The sequence below is a fragment of the Marmota marmota genome, unplaced genomic scaffold, assembly GCF_001458135.2.
Source record: "Marmota marmota marmota unplaced genomic scaffold, marMar, whole genome shotgun sequence".
NCBI lineage: Eukaryota > Metazoa > Chordata > Mammalia > Rodentia > Sciuridae > Marmota > Marmota marmota.
Window position 1 is genome coordinate 1919214 of NW_026000136.1, and position 16930 is coordinate 1936143.

At 43.6% G+C, this 16930-nt stretch overlaps 1 protein-coding gene across 1 annotated transcript in view; it reads right to left on the bottom strand.

Annotated features, from left to right (window-relative positions):
• Lmtk2 (lemur tyrosine kinase 2) overlaps positions 1 to 16930 on the bottom strand; it is a 65138-nt gene that overhangs the window by 4873 nt on the left and 43335 nt on the right. The window contains exons 7-11 of the mRNA XM_015501907.2: positions 16529 to 16613; positions 15173 to 15294; positions 12539 to 12688; positions 7530 to 10482; positions 155 to 287 (exon numbers count right to left, since the gene is read on the bottom strand). Of these exons, the coding sequence (XP_015357393.2) occupies positions 155 to 287; positions 7530 to 10482; positions 12539 to 12688; positions 15173 to 15294; positions 16529 to 16613 (3443 nt within the window). The remainder of the gene's footprint in view (positions 1 to 154; positions 288 to 7529; positions 10483 to 12538; positions 12689 to 15172; positions 15295 to 16528; positions 16614 to 16930) is intronic.

Sequence of the window (16930 nt, forward strand, 5' to 3'; positions counted from 1 at the left end):
CGCTTGGCACGTCCCCAGACACTGCCCAGCCGATCCCCCATGTCTTGAGGCTGGGGAGATCACTTAAAGCAACAAATGACGTTCTGCAAACACACTGACATTATTTGAAGTTCTATTTTTCTGTTTTTCAAAGTCAGATAGAGAAGCTAAATACCTTCTTCATCCGTGGAGCTTTCAGAATTTATGCACCTGCTCAGGTAGGGGGAGTCAGAAGACGGTGCTGGGCTGTTTGGCCCGGGGCCATGAGCTTCTCCTCCACAGTGTCCCAGCTCTTTGGTTGGGGTCTCCTGAAAAGCCGAAGAGAAATTCCTGTGAGCCCGCCCTCAGGAGCAAGCCAGCAGCAGGGCTGTACCCAGCGGGCGGGTGCATCAGGATTGACTCTGAAGTGTGCATCTTAAAGCAAGGGTGGTTCAGTCCTGGGTGGGAGGAGACAAACACAACACTGCCCCTCCCTGTGAATGCAGCTCTGACACCTGGGCAGGATGTGTGAAGTCGCTCCACAGCCACTGAGAAGTGACACACAGGAAGATGGGGAAGAAACCCAGAATTCAAGTGCCACCAAACCAGCAATGCACTTGCCCTGTTTGCCTCCACCATCTCCTCACCTGGGTTCAGCTCTGCCCACCACACAGTGGGCTCGAGCAGAGGCTTGGTTCTGCTTTCAGCAGAGGAAGGGGGTTTCTGATCCAGACAGAGGCTCCGCAGGGAGCTGCAGGGAGCTTGCTTTCTTTTTCCCTGGTTTGTCACCCCAGCCCCAGTCAATCCTGGGATGAAAGTGCTATGATTCTGAGGGGAGAGAGGCTTCTTCTGCGTGGACCATCGGCAACCCCCAAAGGGCAAGTGGGCGGGACCCCTGCTGACAGCTTGCTGTCCTCCTGTTCAGCAAGCATGAAGCACAGAGGAGGACCAAATGGAGGAGGCTCTAGGAGTGGACAGCACAGGGCTATCACAGAGGAAAGAACTCAGAAAAGCAACCCTAGAAACTGGGTGAGGAGCTCCCAGGCCTACCCTTGGGCTGACTCTAAATAATCAACAAAGCTCTGAAAACTGAACTATGGGGAAGGCGGAAACCAAGTCCCGGCCTGGCTACGGACAGCATCCACAGGTACAGGTTCAAGCAGCACAGCGAAGCCTTTGAAAGGGGAACTAACACTGAAACCACAACCACAGAAGGCGGCTGGAACGTGTGGCCTGGTCCCAGCTGGGTGAAAGCCTGCTCAGACAAAAACACCACCGTCTCCCATAGGTTCGATCACAGACTGCACAACAGGTCCTGAGGGATAGAATCCAAAATCACAGCATCCAAAGAACCAGGAAAAACTCAATTCACAAGGGAAATGATAACTGACAGATATGAATGCCAAGAGGACACAGGTGTCAAAATTACCTGAAAGACTTCAAAGTGCTGAAGCTTGGGGTGTAACTCAGTGGTAGAGAATGTGGGAGGCCCTAGGTTAGATCCTCAGCACCACAAAATATAAAAATAATAAAAGGGAGGGCAAATACTTTAATGAATGGGAATACAGAAAGTTTTAGCAAAAGAATAGATAATAATAATAAAATGAAAATATGAGAGTAGAGAGTTGCAAATGGAATTTAAAAACTCACTAGATGATAGTGAAAGAAACAGTGAACTTGAAGATATAGCAACAGAAATAATCTATCCAACCAAAAGCAAAGGGTGGGGGGACCTGGAAACAAAAGCAGAGGATGGTACTAAAGCCTAACACTGGGGTCCCAGGAGGAGAGGAGAGGAGACAAGAGTGTGGTACAGAAAAAGTACTGAAGGGATCGGACGCAGTGACCACACCTGCAATCCCAGCAACTAGGGAGGCTGAAGCAGCAGGACGGCAAGCTCAAGGCCAGCTTGGGCAATGTGGCCAGACCCTTTGTCAAAGTAAGAAATAAAAAGGACTGGTGGCATAGCTCAGTGGCAGAGTGTCCCTGGGCTCAATCCCCAATACTGGGAGAAAAAGAAGTACTGGAAGGATAATGGCTGAAGACGTTTAAAATTTGGTGAAAGACACAGAACTACAGATTCAAGAAGCTAAGCAAACCTGAAATGGGATAAGCACAAAGAAATCCATGCCAGAGGCATCACAAACTGCTAAAAGCTAAAGACAAAATATCCTGAAAGCAGCCAGAGAGAAAAGGCACATTATTTACAGGGGGGCAAAGCAAACGTCTCCTGAGCAATTAGGAAGGCCAGAGGAAGTGATGCTTTTGCGTGTGTGTGTGGAGGGGGGGGCTGCCTAGGACATGCTAGGCAAACATTGTACATTGAGCTACATCCCAGCTGGAAGTGATAAAATTTTTTTCCAAATAATCTTATTTTATTTATTTTTATGTAGTGCCGAGGATCAAACCCAGTGCCTCACATGTGATAGGCAAGTACTCTACCTCTGAGCTACAATTCCAGCCTGACAAATTTTTTTGCATGTGGAAAGAAAAGGAAGTGTCAACATGGAACTCTATATTCAGAGAAAATATCCTTCGCACCTGAGTGGTAGAAGGAAGGTGGTGGAGAGGGAGAGAGAAGCAAAGAGAGAAAAGGCAAACACGGGCTGGAGATGTGGCTCAAGCGGTAGCGCGCTCGCCTGGCATGCGTGCGGCCCGGGTTCGATCCTCAGCACCACATACAAACAAAGATGTTGTGTCCGCCGAAAACTAAATAAAATAAAGTAAAATAAATATTAAAAAAAAAAAAAAAGAAAAGAAAAGGCAAACACACTCTCCAATTGGAAGGGAAATGACATTAAATGGAAACCCAGAACCATCAGTAATGAATAAAAAACAACAGAAATAGTAACTATCTGAGTAAATATACAACTATTTGTCTCCTCTAGAATTTTCCGAATATGTCTGATGATTAACATAAAACACAGGACACTCTGGGATGGGGTGTCAGTGATGTGTATGTGGGGGGGCACTGGGCAGTAGCTAGAGTCTAGCATTCCACAAGGAAGTGGTGAAACGCTGGTTCTCAGCAGACTGAAAAGGTAAGTATGTACACTGGAACCCTCCAGCCACCAAATTACCACACACACACACAGTAAAAGACACAATAAATAAAAATTAATATTAACCATGTTCTATTACTAAAAGAGGAAAGAGAGACAATCAGAAGAACAGAACAAAACGGGGCACCTAAATACAAGCTTATTAATAATTTTATTAAGCTCGATGTGGTGGCTCATACCTGTAATCCCAGGGCTCAGGAGGCTGAGACAGGAAGATCACAAGTTTGAGACCAATCTCAGCAACTTAGCAAGGCCCTATGCAGCTTAGTGATACCAGTGCAACTGGTACCAAAAAAACCAAAAAAACAAAACAAAAACCCCTAAATTAAATACACCACTGAAAACAGATTTTCAAAATAGGTTTTATTTTCTTTTGTGGTACTGGGGATTGGACCTAGGGGTGCTCTGCCACTGATCTATATTCCCAGACCCTTCCATTCCACCTCTGCCTTTTTTGACAGGGCCTTGCTAAGTTGCCCTGGCCGGCCTTGAACTTGGGATCCTCCTGCCTCAGCCTTAAGTTGCTGGGATGACAGGCGTGTGCCACTGCACCCAGACAAAACATGCTCTAAAAATATGCCCCTGGCCCCACCTTTCCCATGGGGATGGAAGGAGTGAAGGTTGATCAATGGGCACTGAGAGAAGAGTAAGAAGTCCTGGTATGCCATCCTACAGCAGGGTGACCACAGATGATGAAAATGAACCATATATTTCTTAAAGCTACAAGAAAAGATTTTAATGATTTTGCCATAAAGAAATGATAAACATTTGAGGAGGCAGATATGTTTACCCTGGTTTAAACATTACACAGTATGTACACGTACTGAAACATCACATGCCACCCCCAAAATACATACAATTGTTTTTATGTTTATCTGTACGAAAGACAGATTTTTGAAATAGGTTTTATTTTTTAAAACCTATTTTAAACCAGTTAAAAAAATAAAAAAAATTATCAAGAATCAATAAATAGGATGGATTTAAACTAAAGAGCTTCTTCTCAGCAAAGGAAACAATCACTGAGGTAAAGAGAGCCTACAGTAAGGGAGCAAATTTTTAGCACATGCACATCAGAGAAAGCACTAATCTCCAAGATATATAAAGAACTCAAAAACCTTAATACCAAAAAACCCCAAACAACCCAATCAATTAATGGGCTAAGGAACTGAATAGACACTTCTCAGAATAAGATATACATTCAATCAACAAGTATATGAAAAAATGTTCAACATCTCTAGTAATTAGAGAAATGCAAATGAAAACTACTCTAAGATTTCATCTCACCCCAGTCAGAATGGCAACTATCAAGAATACAAGCAATACTAAATGTTGGAGAGGATGTGGGGAAAAAGGCACACTCATACATTGTTGGTGGGACTGCATATTGGTGCAACCACCTTGGAAAGCAGTATGGAGATTCTTCTAGAAAACTTGGAATGGAACCACCATTTGACCCAGCTATCCTACTCCTCAGTCCATACCAAAAGGACTTAAAATCAGCACACTACCCAAAGGACTTAAAATCAGCCAGGCCAATGTTTATAGCAGCTGAATTCACAATAGCTAAACTGTGGAATCAACCTAGATACCCATAAACAGATGAATGGATAAAGAAACTGTGGTATATATACACAACTGTGGTATATACAGCATTAAAAGAGAATAAAATTATGGCATTTAAAGGTAAATGGATGGAGTGGAGAATATTATGTTAAATGAAGTAAGCCAATCCCAAAAAACTAAAGGACGAGTATTTTCTGATTAGTGGATGCTGATCTATGATTGGGGGGTGGGGCATGGGAAGAACGGAGGAACTCCGGATTGGGCAAAGGGGAGGATGGGGAAGGGTTATGGGCATAGAAAAGATGGTGGAATGAGATGGACATCATAACCCTAGGTACATGTATGATTGCACAAATGGTGCGTTTCTACACCATGTACAACCAAGAGAATTGAAATGTTACACTCCATTTGTATATGAATAATTGCAATGCATTCTCCTGTCACGTAAAACTAAGTAGAACAAATAAAAAAAATAATAAAAAATTTAAAAATAATCAATTATATACTATCTGTACTAAATTCATAACAAATGTAATGTTACAGGTAGATTAAAAGCATAAGGAAGAAAAAGATACACCAAACAATAATCAAAAGAAAGTTAGAGCCAAGAGGATCGCAAGTTCAGAGCCAGCCTCAACAAAAGCAAGGCACTTAGCAACTCAGTGAGACCTGTCTCTAAATAAAATACAAAATAGGGCTGGGGGTGTGGCTCAGTGGTTGAGTGCCCCTGAGTTCAATCCCCAATACCTCGCCCCCCCCACCAAAAAAAAAAAAGAGAAAGAGCAGCTATATGAATATTAGAAAAAGGAACGGGGATACAGCCCAGGGGAAAGCACTTGGCTAGTATGTGCAAGGCCCTGGGTTCAATCTCCAGCACTGCAAAAAAGAAAAGAAAGAGGAATAAAGGACTTTGGTTAAGTATTAAAAGGGCAGTGGATGAAGAAGATGCGATCACCCTGTATGTACACGAACCATTTGGAGGTGGCTCGGGTAGAGGGCCTGCCTAACAGACATGATGTGTAACACACTCAACGATACTGACATCAGTGAAGAGAAACGTAGAAACCCACGATACAGCTGCAGCTTCCACAGCTGCAGTTACTCTGAAGAGTAACAATTTAGACAGAAAAATCAGCAACTGAACAAGACTATCCACAAACTAAACTTGACGTTTACAGAACAGCAGTCCACCACAGGAAGAGAACACACGCATTCAGAGGTACAGGGAACACTGACCCAGGCAGGCCACAGCCCGGCCCTAAAACAGACCCTAATAGGCGTAAAAGAATGGAAACTACACAGCATGCTCCTGACCATCATGGAACTAAACTGGAAGCCAGCAACTCAAAGGTACAAGAAAATCTGTAACCCTTGGAAATTAAACAATATTATAAATAATCCATGAATCAAAGAGTAAGTCTTAAGGGAAAAACAGAAAATCATTTGAGCTGAATGAAAATGAAAATAACATTCTGACAACAGTGGGATGCAGCTAAGGTAGTACAGAGAGGGAAATTACAGCATTAAATGCTAATACTGGAAAAGGAGAGAGGTCTCAAACCCCAAGCTTTTACCTTAAGAAACTCAGGGAGAAAAAAGCAAAATAAATTCAAAATAAGCAGGAGAAAGGAAATAATAAAGATAAGAAGAAAAACAACAAAGAAAAAAAAAACCCCACAAAATCCAAAAGCAATTCTTTGGGAAGATCAACACTTCTACATGATCTCTTCCAGAAGCCACAGGAGTATGAAGAAACACTTGCCAACGCACTCTCTGAGGCCAGCATCGCCCTGACACCAATATTAAGACAGCGGCAAAAACCACAAAAACCCAAACCAAGTAACCAAAAAAACCCGGGTGGGCCCAAGAATGCTGAGATTCTATCTTGTGTTCATCCCTCTCCTTTCTGTTCTTGGAGAAGGGCACCTTCTTCTCCCAGGCTGGCTGACAGGGTTCTCCAGGTGGAGGTGGTGGGGAGCAGCAGGGAAGGAGCAGACCTCAGAGCTCAGGCTGAGCCCAGGAAGCCACTCTTCTTTCCTTCAACCTCCACCTCCCGTATCGCAGAGGCACATTTGAAAGCACAGAGCAACAGAAATGGCCGAGACTGCAGGTGCTTCATAGAGGCCATGCTGCCAAGGGCTCTGCTCCAAGAACTAAGCAAAAAGGAGCCAGCACCATGAAGGAAGCCAAGGTCTCCACACCTTCTGGAAAGTGATGGGGCCTATTCCCACAACCAGGCTTTGCTTACAATCCAGCTGACTCCAGAAGCAAATTCAAAAACAACACTTCAGTTATAAGCTGTTCCACTTTTCAAGGAGCTTGTCTGTGCTCGTCGCACACTAAGCCTCCTGCTCCACACTGGGCAAAGAGCATGCGGCCAGGGGATGGGGCAGAAGGGCCAGCACGTCACACTCCCAGACACACCGCAGGAGCTGCTGCTGGTCGGCTGTCTCCAGAGCTGAGTGCCAGCAACTGTTCCAGGCCTGCACCCAAGTGCTGGGTGTTATTGCCAGTTGTCAGATTCTAAAAATTAGTCTGTAAAGGGTAACTGATTTCAGTAGGACCTGTTAGGAGATCCAGGAAGAGCATCCAAGTCTACTTCTCTTAATTTAATTCAAATTCCCTGGGCAAACTACATCTCTGACTATTCTTGGAACTGGAACCCCAAATTACTTGGGGTAATCGCAATCTGTTACCACGAAACAGTAATTATAAAAGAGACCACAGTCCACACTCAACTTTGTAACATGTTTTGGAATTCTCTAATATAGATACAGGCATTTAAAATAATTTAGAGGTGGGGCTGGGATTGTGGCTCAGTGATGGGGTGCTCGTCTAGCACGTGCCAGGCCCACATAAAAATAAATAAACAAAATTGAGGTACTATGTCCAACTACTTCTAAAAAGTAAACATTAAAAAAAAAATAATGTAGAGGTAACAGATACCTGGTCAAACAGGTAGACTGTGACATCATCAAAAAACGTCACTGCCTTCTTTTCCTTCTTCCAGTCATCAGGCAGCTGATCAATGGCCACAGATGCTGACGGTTTCAACAAACTCCGCAAGTGCCTGCTGTCCTCATCGTTGCTGAGGATCACAGGCACAGGGTGCTCGATGTCGTCTTCCGATTCGGAGCTGAGGCTGTGCAGGTTGAAGGCCCTCAGGTCCTCATCCGAGTCGTCACTGTTCTCGTCCTCCTCATCGGCATCCATCCCATCCTCGGAGAGGTCGAGCATCCCAGACACAGCAAGTTTGCCCAGGTATTTCCCTTCAATATCTGGCTCTTTCAACTTGGGGCCCTCAGAGTGGCTGGATAAGGACTTATCCACTGAAGAATTTGCATATGCCAGGAGTTCGTTGGTGTTGGTTCCTGTGGAGGTGATGGTGCAGGGGCGATCTTCTTGCATCTCGAAGTCGTCACTGCTAAGTTCTGAATTCAATAAACTTAAGGGGCTCCTGGCCTCGTCTTCCACAGGGTATGTCTGTCTGGAAATCTCAGCCTGCACTGACTCCAATATTTCTTGTACTTCCAAGTGACTGGAATTCTGCGTATCCGATGGACAACTTTGATGTGGTTGGCTCTTTTGGGTTTCCGGGCAGCTATCTTTGGCACCAGGGCTTTGCTCTGGGGTGACTGGCTCAGGCAGGGACTGGCCCTCTGCTAATGCCAAGGCTGAAGTGGAGGTTCCTGGGACCTCTTCAGACTTTTTATCTGGCTCCGAGTCATTATCTGAGAAGTATGCAGAGTCTCGATATGAACTCTGGGAGACAGGTGCAAAAGTCTGTGAGCTGCCTTCTGCCCCTCGGTGGCCATCACCTGCATCTGAGATGACGATGACCGGGTTGGGAGGCAGACTGCTATGACTGCCATCACCCACTGCAGCTGAGTCTGAGGTGCCCTCAGGGGCAGGGTGCAGAGTCCACTCAGGGGACTCCAGGTTCTCTGTTTCATAGCCACTATCTGCTGGCTTGTCAGGGGGCAGGAGTTTCTGAGGGGTGTGGGAGCCTAAGGATTCCAATAACACTTCATGGACATCCACTGAATCCAGGGAGTCTGGGGTCTCTACTGACTGTTCTGAGGTCGGGTTGGGTGTTGACAAGCTATCATCTAAGAGGCTATCTTGGCTGGTGGAGTCTGATGAAAGGGCAGACACCAAGCCTGTATCTTTTGTGGCATCTTTATAACTTAGCTGGTTTAAAGTCTCTACAGTTTCCAAGTTTTTCTCCAGTAAACTGCCTCCATGACAGTCTTCTGAAAGCAGTTTATTTTGTAAGTTTTGTCTCAATTCTGGAAGACTGTTCCCAGTACTCCCCCGACTAGCAAGAACATTATCTATAAGAATGGAGTCCCCTTTGGTTAATCTGAAGACCTCCTGGCTTGGGTACATTGAGTCCTGGGGCCCACTGTCCACACCACAGGTTCTGGTGTTGGTGGAGGGAATCTCAACTTCAGCAGGTGTAGAGTCTGGATTCAGATCCTGGCAGAGAAGGTCCTCAGGGGTGCTGACATCCAAACCTGTAGGCTTGGTCCCTTCCTGCTTCAGAAGTGAACCTGGGGGGGCATCAGGAAGTGCTTCTTCTGCTGTGAGAGAGGTAGGAGGTACCTGCGCTTCTGGGGAAGACTGCAATGAGGTGCTCAAAGTGTCACCCTTGAGCGTGACTCCTGCATCTGTGCCCTTTGTGCCCAGATTCTCCTGGGACAGAGGGAAGCCCGGTGTCTTTTCATTAAGCTTAAGCTCAGTAGCTATAGAGTTTCTAGGAGACATTTCTGAAACAGTGTCAGTAAAACTGGCATTCTTAAGTTCTGTTTGAAGATCACTTATAAGTTCCTTGCTAGACAATGAGTCTTTTAGTAAGTTTTTCTCTTGAAGAAATAAAAAGTTTTCTGTCAATTCTTGAACATTCAATGGATCAAAGTGATCTTGGTGCAAAAGATTTTCTGACAAACAAAGAGGCTCATGGTCAAAAAGCTTACGAGGCTTTTCTTTGTCAGAGTGGCAAGCTATTCCTGACTTGCTGGGGTCATCCAAACTTGAACCTAAAGTGGTTGGCTTAAAGTCAGTTTGAACTCCATTTAGTTCCATTAAGTCGAATATTTTTTGGTGACTGGGCAAATCTTCCGCTTTGTCAATATCATTAAAAATATTATTGAACGGGCTCTCAGGGCCACTGTTAACATGTAAATCCTCAGCTAAGCCAGGATCTTTTGGGTCTGTACTGCTCTGGAAGAAATCTTCATCTGTACTGGATTCCTCAAATTCTGGGTTCCTGAGGGTGGGAAACTGGGATGCCTCTGCTCCAACCCTTTCTGGATTATCCATTTCGGTTGTGAGCAGTGCAGGTGGGTAATCAAGTTCCAAGTTTCTACCGCTTTTCTCTTCTAACTGGATATAATAGTCACTTCCGACTGAAAGGTTATGAGCATCAAAGACAGGAACCACTCCAGGGGCCCTGAGGGGGACCTCCTGGCCACTGTCATCCTGTTTTCCAGGCCCAGGTTCTGAAAGGGAACTCTCAAACACCTCAACTGGAAAGAAGATGCTTGAGTAGGATAAGGCCTCATCTGGGTGGCCCCGGCCGCGCTCATCGAAATGATCATGCTTGGCGGCCTCCCAGACATACTCGAAGCTCAGCCCCTGGCTCGTTTCGGTCACTGTGAGAACCTCCTCCATTTCTCGACCAAGCCGATCCCTGGTAAAATGGTCGAGGATTGGAAAGGCAGCATTGCTTGATGTGTCTCTGCTGCTGGTGTTTGGTTTGAGAGCATTCCACTGCTGTTCAAAGTCCACTTCCGCATCCCGCTGGCTCTGCATGCGCAGGTAAGTCAGCAGTCTGTGGACATCTTCAGCTGCTGGTCTCTTGTCTGGTGACAGCCAGCAGAACTGTAAGACTTCATACCTGAACAGAGTGGCAGAGGACATTAACAGAATGATGATAAACTGTCTTAAGAATAGACTTTATAAGAACCCTGATACGACTTAACACCCCCACACATTTCCACTCTTTAAATCACTGCCAAACATATTAAGGAGTTTATTCATGGTGAGATCAAGACTCAAGAAGAAATGAAAAAATATAACATCTGGGGCTGGGGTTGTAGCTCAGTGGTAGAGTGCTCGCCTAGCATGCATAAGGCACTGGGTTCGATCCTCAGCACCACATAAAAGCAAAATAATGTGTCCACCTAAAAACTAAAGATAAATAAATAAATGTTTAAAAAAAAAAAGAAAGAAAAAAATATAACATCTGACCCACTCATTTTTTGGTTTTGGGGCACTCCATGGTATCCAACTATAGTTCATTTGCTAGTCATTTGTTCTTCTAGTGGTTTTGCAATGACTCAGCCACTGAATTTAGAAACTGTTCTTCTATGTTTTCCTTTTTTTTTTTTTTAAAGTACTGGGGATTGAACCCAAAGGTGCTTTACCACTGAGCTACATCCCTAGTCTTCTTTTTTTTAAATTTTGAGATGAGGATTCAGTGAAGTTGTCCAGTCTGGCTTCAAACTTGCAATCCTCCTGCCCCAGCCTCCCATGTTGCTGGGATTACAGGTGTGCACCAACAGGCCTGGCCCATGTTAAGTGGGGAATGTATTTATCTTATACTTTTATTCATTTTATTCTGTGAGAATTCACAGACAAAAGCTGTTGTAACTAATGTGTATTTCCTGGATAACAACAGTTTCTGGCCCATGGCTTTCTGTGATCATGAAAAGAGCGGAAGGTAGAGAAAGCAACCAGGGACTAGGTCTTCAAAGGGGGTTGGCTAAGTATGGCTGACATCTTAACCTGCAGCCATAAGCAGCGGGGGGGACAGACCGCCTCACAGGATTGGGTTTACAGAGTACACGTCAGAGTGTTCTGGATGAAACAGCTCTAGAAATTGGGGAGCTGAGCAGTGCCCCAACACAGGGAAGCCCAGCTTTCGAGGCATCACCAGGTGCGCAGACTGCGGTGTAGACTGGTCTGAAGGAAGGTGAACCTGGTCCTAATTGGAAATGGAGCAGAACAGATCCAAAGTCTCTCATAGAAAGTAAATTTGTAGGACTGGGGATGCAGCTTAGCGACAGGTGGTTGCCTAGCAAGTGTGACTCTATGGGTTCCATCCCCAGCACCACACACCCACAAAAGTGATAAAAAGTAAAAGTAATTTATATTGAAAATGTCAATATACATATATGAATCAGTCTCCACTGCCAATCTGAACACTGTCCTTTCATGTGATCCATGTTTTCTCCTGTTAATCATCACATATAAACAATTTCACCTTTTCTTTTAATTTTTAATTTTTTTTTTTTTTTTTAGCAGTACTAGGGATGGGATATGGAACCCAGGGCCTTGTGCTTGCTAGGAAAGCACTCTTCCACCGAGCTACATGCCTGGCCCTTTTTATTTTACTATGAGACAGGATCTGGCTGAGTTTCCTGAGATTACAGGCAGGTGCCACTATGCCCTAAACAGCTTCATTTTAAAACAATTCCAATGGAAAGCTCCCATACTACTGGTTTCTTTAATTAGTTCAGGCAGTTTTTCTTTAATTGTATGTAAAACTTAAGTTCCTGCTTGTTGTAAACATTTTTTGAATGTTTTTAAGAAAGAGCTGGATGGGGTGTTGCAAGCCAGTAATCCCAGCAGCTGGGGAGGCTGAGGCAGGAGAGTGCAAAGCTGGCCTCAGTAACTTAGTGAGTCCCTGAGCAACTCAGCAAGACCCTGTCTCTAAATAAAATATTAAAAAGAGCTGGAGATGTGGCACAGTAGTTAAGTACCCTGGGTTCAATACATGGTACCACAAAAATTTAAGAAAGACATGTTAACTGAAAACTTAGTCATGGATAATGTACAAATGAGTGCTTTTCTTAAGACCTACTGTTTGAAAATAGGAAACATGAACTAGCACCCGTGGAAGCACGATTTCCTTGCCTTTCAAAGATAACAAAGAACGTGAAGTTACCAACCATCTATCAGAATAAGGCTGCTCCAGCTGGGGCTTCGGGAGTTTCGTCTCTCTCTCTCTAATGACTTGATTGAGGACGTCCAGGTTGGAAAGGTTTGCATATGGCTGGGCAGCATTATCAAAAAGCTCCCAAAGGGTCACACCCAGTGACCTGCGGGAAGAAGAACATGGCTTTCTCCCTTTAAATGTCAAAATTTTAACACCCACATTTTTATTTGAATAGACAGCAGTTTTTAAGGACAAGGTATATACTGAAGAGGTTAATAATAATAAGATAATTAACATTATAAACTCTCAAAACAATAATCCACATCCACAAGTAATAGCAAAAAGAGAGGCATTTTCATTAAAACGAGGAGGACAAGACTGTCTTCTCACATTTAGGCATTTCTACTCTAGAAGTTTTAGCGAATGCCAAAAAAATATGAAGAAGATAACAGAGATAGAGGTGAGGTAATATGAGTGTTAACTTTAAAAACCCAAGAAATTAGTTGAAAGACCATTAGGATGTTTTAAGAGTGGGCTGGAGTTGTGGCTCAGTGGTAGAGCAATTGCCTTGTAAGTGTGAGGCACTGGGTTTGATCCTAGCACCACATAAAAACAAATAAAGGCATTAAGTCCATATACAACTATAAAAAAAAAAAAAAAAGAATGCTTAAGAGATCTACAAAATGGTTGTAGACTAAATAAATAACTGAATTCTGGGGTAGGAAAAAAATTCCATATTCACGACAGCTGTGAACACCAGAAAATATCATCCCCTACACCCAGTACATAAAAATATGTACATTTTAGTTGTAGTTGGACACAATACCTTTATTTTATTTATTTATTTTTATGTGATGCTGAGGATCAAACCCAGCACCTTGCAAGTGCTAGGCGAGCGCTCTACCACTGAGTTACAAGCCCAGCCTCAGACAGTTTGACTAACAAACTGTATTGAGTAAATAGATTATTTAATGTATGCAATAAACTTTAAATTTAAATCAGCATACTGAGTATCTTAGTTGAGAAATCATCTCTATCAATGGAAACAAAATGATCTGAACCTCCTGATACAACCCAGAAGGCAAGAAGTACTTTCTCTTCTTTGGCACATATGTTAGGGGTAGATGACCATTCTTTTTGTACAAAAGAATTTTAGGACACTGTTAGTGACTTTAGAGAGTTTACAATTTAATTGAAGAAAATAAGAATTCAGGGCTGGGGATGTGGCTCAAGCGGTAGCGCGCTCGCCTGGCATGCGTGCGGCCCGGGTTAGATCCTCAGCACCACATACAAGATGTTGTGTCCTCCGAAAACTAAAAATATTAAAAAAAAAAAAAAAAGAAAGAAAATAAGAATTCAGCCGGGTGTGGTGGCACAACTCTGTNAGATATGTATAAGAGACAGCCCCCACCCCCATCTCTGCATGAAGTCTTTCCTGGTCACCCTGGCATGAACTAGGGCCAGGTCTGTCTTAGGAAATGTTGGCTATGTTTTCAGGTAAATCATCCTGCTAAGGGCAGTAAAAACCTGGATGAAGCATAAAAAGCATCTTTTTAAAGGCACAGGTGCATAAGAATGTAGAAATTACCAGGACAAAATGTAGAACTTAAAGAACTAAGTAGAACAGAAGATCACCTTTGCCTTGGGGCATCTATTGAAGCTCTAGGTTTCTGTTTGTAGTTCCTGAGATGTGATGGAGTGACAATGGTAAACAGGTCAAAGCCCTGAGCCTGCCCAATGTATAGGGTCTTAAAGAGTGACTTCCTCATGGCAGAAATAACCTTGTCTCTACAAGGCAAGCTGCCAAGGCAATGAGGGAGGGAGAGGAAGAGAATAAATGTGTGTGTGTAAGGAGTGGGAGCTAAGAGTAACCACAGAGCTCACCTTTATCTAGATGTGCAGCCTAAATTCACATCATCTGAATGATCTAAAAGACCTCAAGCTATATATGGAAAGCCCTGGCTGGCAGCACCCTGTACATGGCAGAACACCCAGGTGCCCAGCAGAAGCAAACACAGGTCCTCTCTAGAGGAATATGCTTCATTCTAGATTTCTAAGGATCATCACCATAAAAAAGCCCCAGAGGAAACAAGGTACCAACAAGAACCAGTAGGACCAGCTGGGTATGGTGGTGCACTCCTGTAATCCCAGCAACTTGGGAGGCTAAGCCAGGAGGATCGCCAAGTCAAAACCAGCTTCAGCAACTTAGTAAGGCCCTTAATAAGACCCTGTCTCAAAAAATATAGGGCTTGCAGTGTAGCTCAGTGGTAGAATACCCCTAGATGCAATCCCTGGTACTGCAAAAATAAATTAAAATCACATATTACATGATAGTCCAATGCCTTTGGGTTTTTACAACAAATATTCATTCAACATTTACTATATACCAGGCCCTGTGGTAGGGCACAGAATATAAAACAGACTTGGTTCCTGCTTTCATGGAGGAAAATGGGTAAGAGAGGCAGTACTGGAAAAGCTAATTATATTGTCACAATTGTGATAATTGCTATGATGTCACTGAGTTGCCTTTTCTACACCATCAGGTACTCTTTGTTTTCTCCATTTTAAACAAATACTGTCACACTTAAAGAGGAGGAAATGGGTCCTTGTTTAAAAAAGCCTAAGAAGTGGTAAAACAGATACATACCAGATATTACTGTACTTAGTCTGCTCTGCAGTCAGCAGTCTGTCTTGAAAGCTGGTTACTAATTCTGGAGCAGTCCATCGCAGAGGGAAAACTTTTTTATCATCTGTCTCGATATAATCCTCCTGTGTTGTTAGAAAGCATACAGAGTTTTCAAAAGAATTATACCTGTTCATGAGCTCAATGATTTAATTCCAGGACATTCTCAGAAAACTCATACCCAGCTCAAAACATTATCAGAATAAAAGTGGGCAAGAAGAAAGACATTGGGAGTGGAGGGAAGGGAGAGGAGTTTCTCTGAAGCCTCCCAGGCTTCCTGAGCTGGTTTCTGAGTCATGAATGCTCGCCTCCGTCTCCCTTCCTAGAAAAGGAAGGAACATCGTGTCTGCTGCAGCAACACGGACCCTGAACAGAGCTCCTTTCCCCACAGGCTGGGCTTCCACACTCAGGGGAATGTGCCATTAATGAGCAAGAGCTTGGGCCTCAAAGCCCGACAAATGGTTGCGTGTCCTCATTCCGCCAGTTACCGTGATGTGGTTCTCAGAAAGTAGCAATGTGAGAAGGCTTTCTCCTTATTTTTAAAATGGGGATCACACAAACCTACCTACCGACCTTTGTGACTACATGGCAATGCTCACAACTACTTCACAGTGCATGGTATACAGGAAGCACTCGAGACATCACAGTCACTACGAAAATTGTGACAAATAACCAACTTATATTTGCATAACTCATTCTGCAAACATTACCGCTCCATTCCACACATAAACCCCGTTAAGACTGAGTAGGTATTATCCTCATGTTGCTGCTTGGAAAGTAAAGGTCAAGTGGCACAGGCGGGGTCTCCTGACAGCATGGCGCTGGGACAACCTCAATCGGCTGGGCTACACACACACACACATACACACACACACACACACACACACTAAATGAAACTCTCAGCTACCTATTTGCTATTTTCTTCAGGGATATGTTTATGGTAGTGTATAAAAATCAAAACCCAAGGTTGCTGAATTTGAGCCAAAATTTTACTGATTTGTGTAATGGAGAAGTATCTATTTGACATGTGCATTCTGTTATGTAAGTCATAACTGTTGCTTACATGTTCATTTTAAAATCTGTTTCATATCAGACTATATATCAATTATGAGCAGCATAACTCTTTTTAAACAAAGTATTTGGAAAGTTGTCACAGAACCTTGGGCACAGACAGTGCTGTAGACCAATCACACACTGGCAGCGATACTCCCATTATGATGAACAGAACACACCCCACTCCAGAGACGCACCACAACCAAGACTCTCACCCACTCTTCCAAGAGCTGAGAGCAAGGAGGCAACATTTAACACAGGGCTTACCTTGTATCTGCTGAATCCTATTCCATAATCTCCCACTTTCACGTTTAAGTCCGAGGTTAGGAAGCAATTCCGCAGGGCTAAGTCACTGCAAACAGAAAGTACAGTGGACACAAAAACAAGGAGAATCAAAAACCAGGATAATGATACTCAAAAAATCACCAATGGACAAAAGGTTTTCTTTAGAAATCAGAGTAGGACTACATACCATATTTCTAATCACTTAGTGGAGAGGTCACATATGTGGCCAGTAACTAACTATGACTGGTAAGACTAACTTCCTAATCACCTCTGTACCATGTTCTGCACTGAAACCACATTTACGGCTTATTCCCTAGTGTTTTATTTATTTTTTTATTTTTTTTAAATATTTTTTATTTTTAGTTATCGGCGGACACAACATCT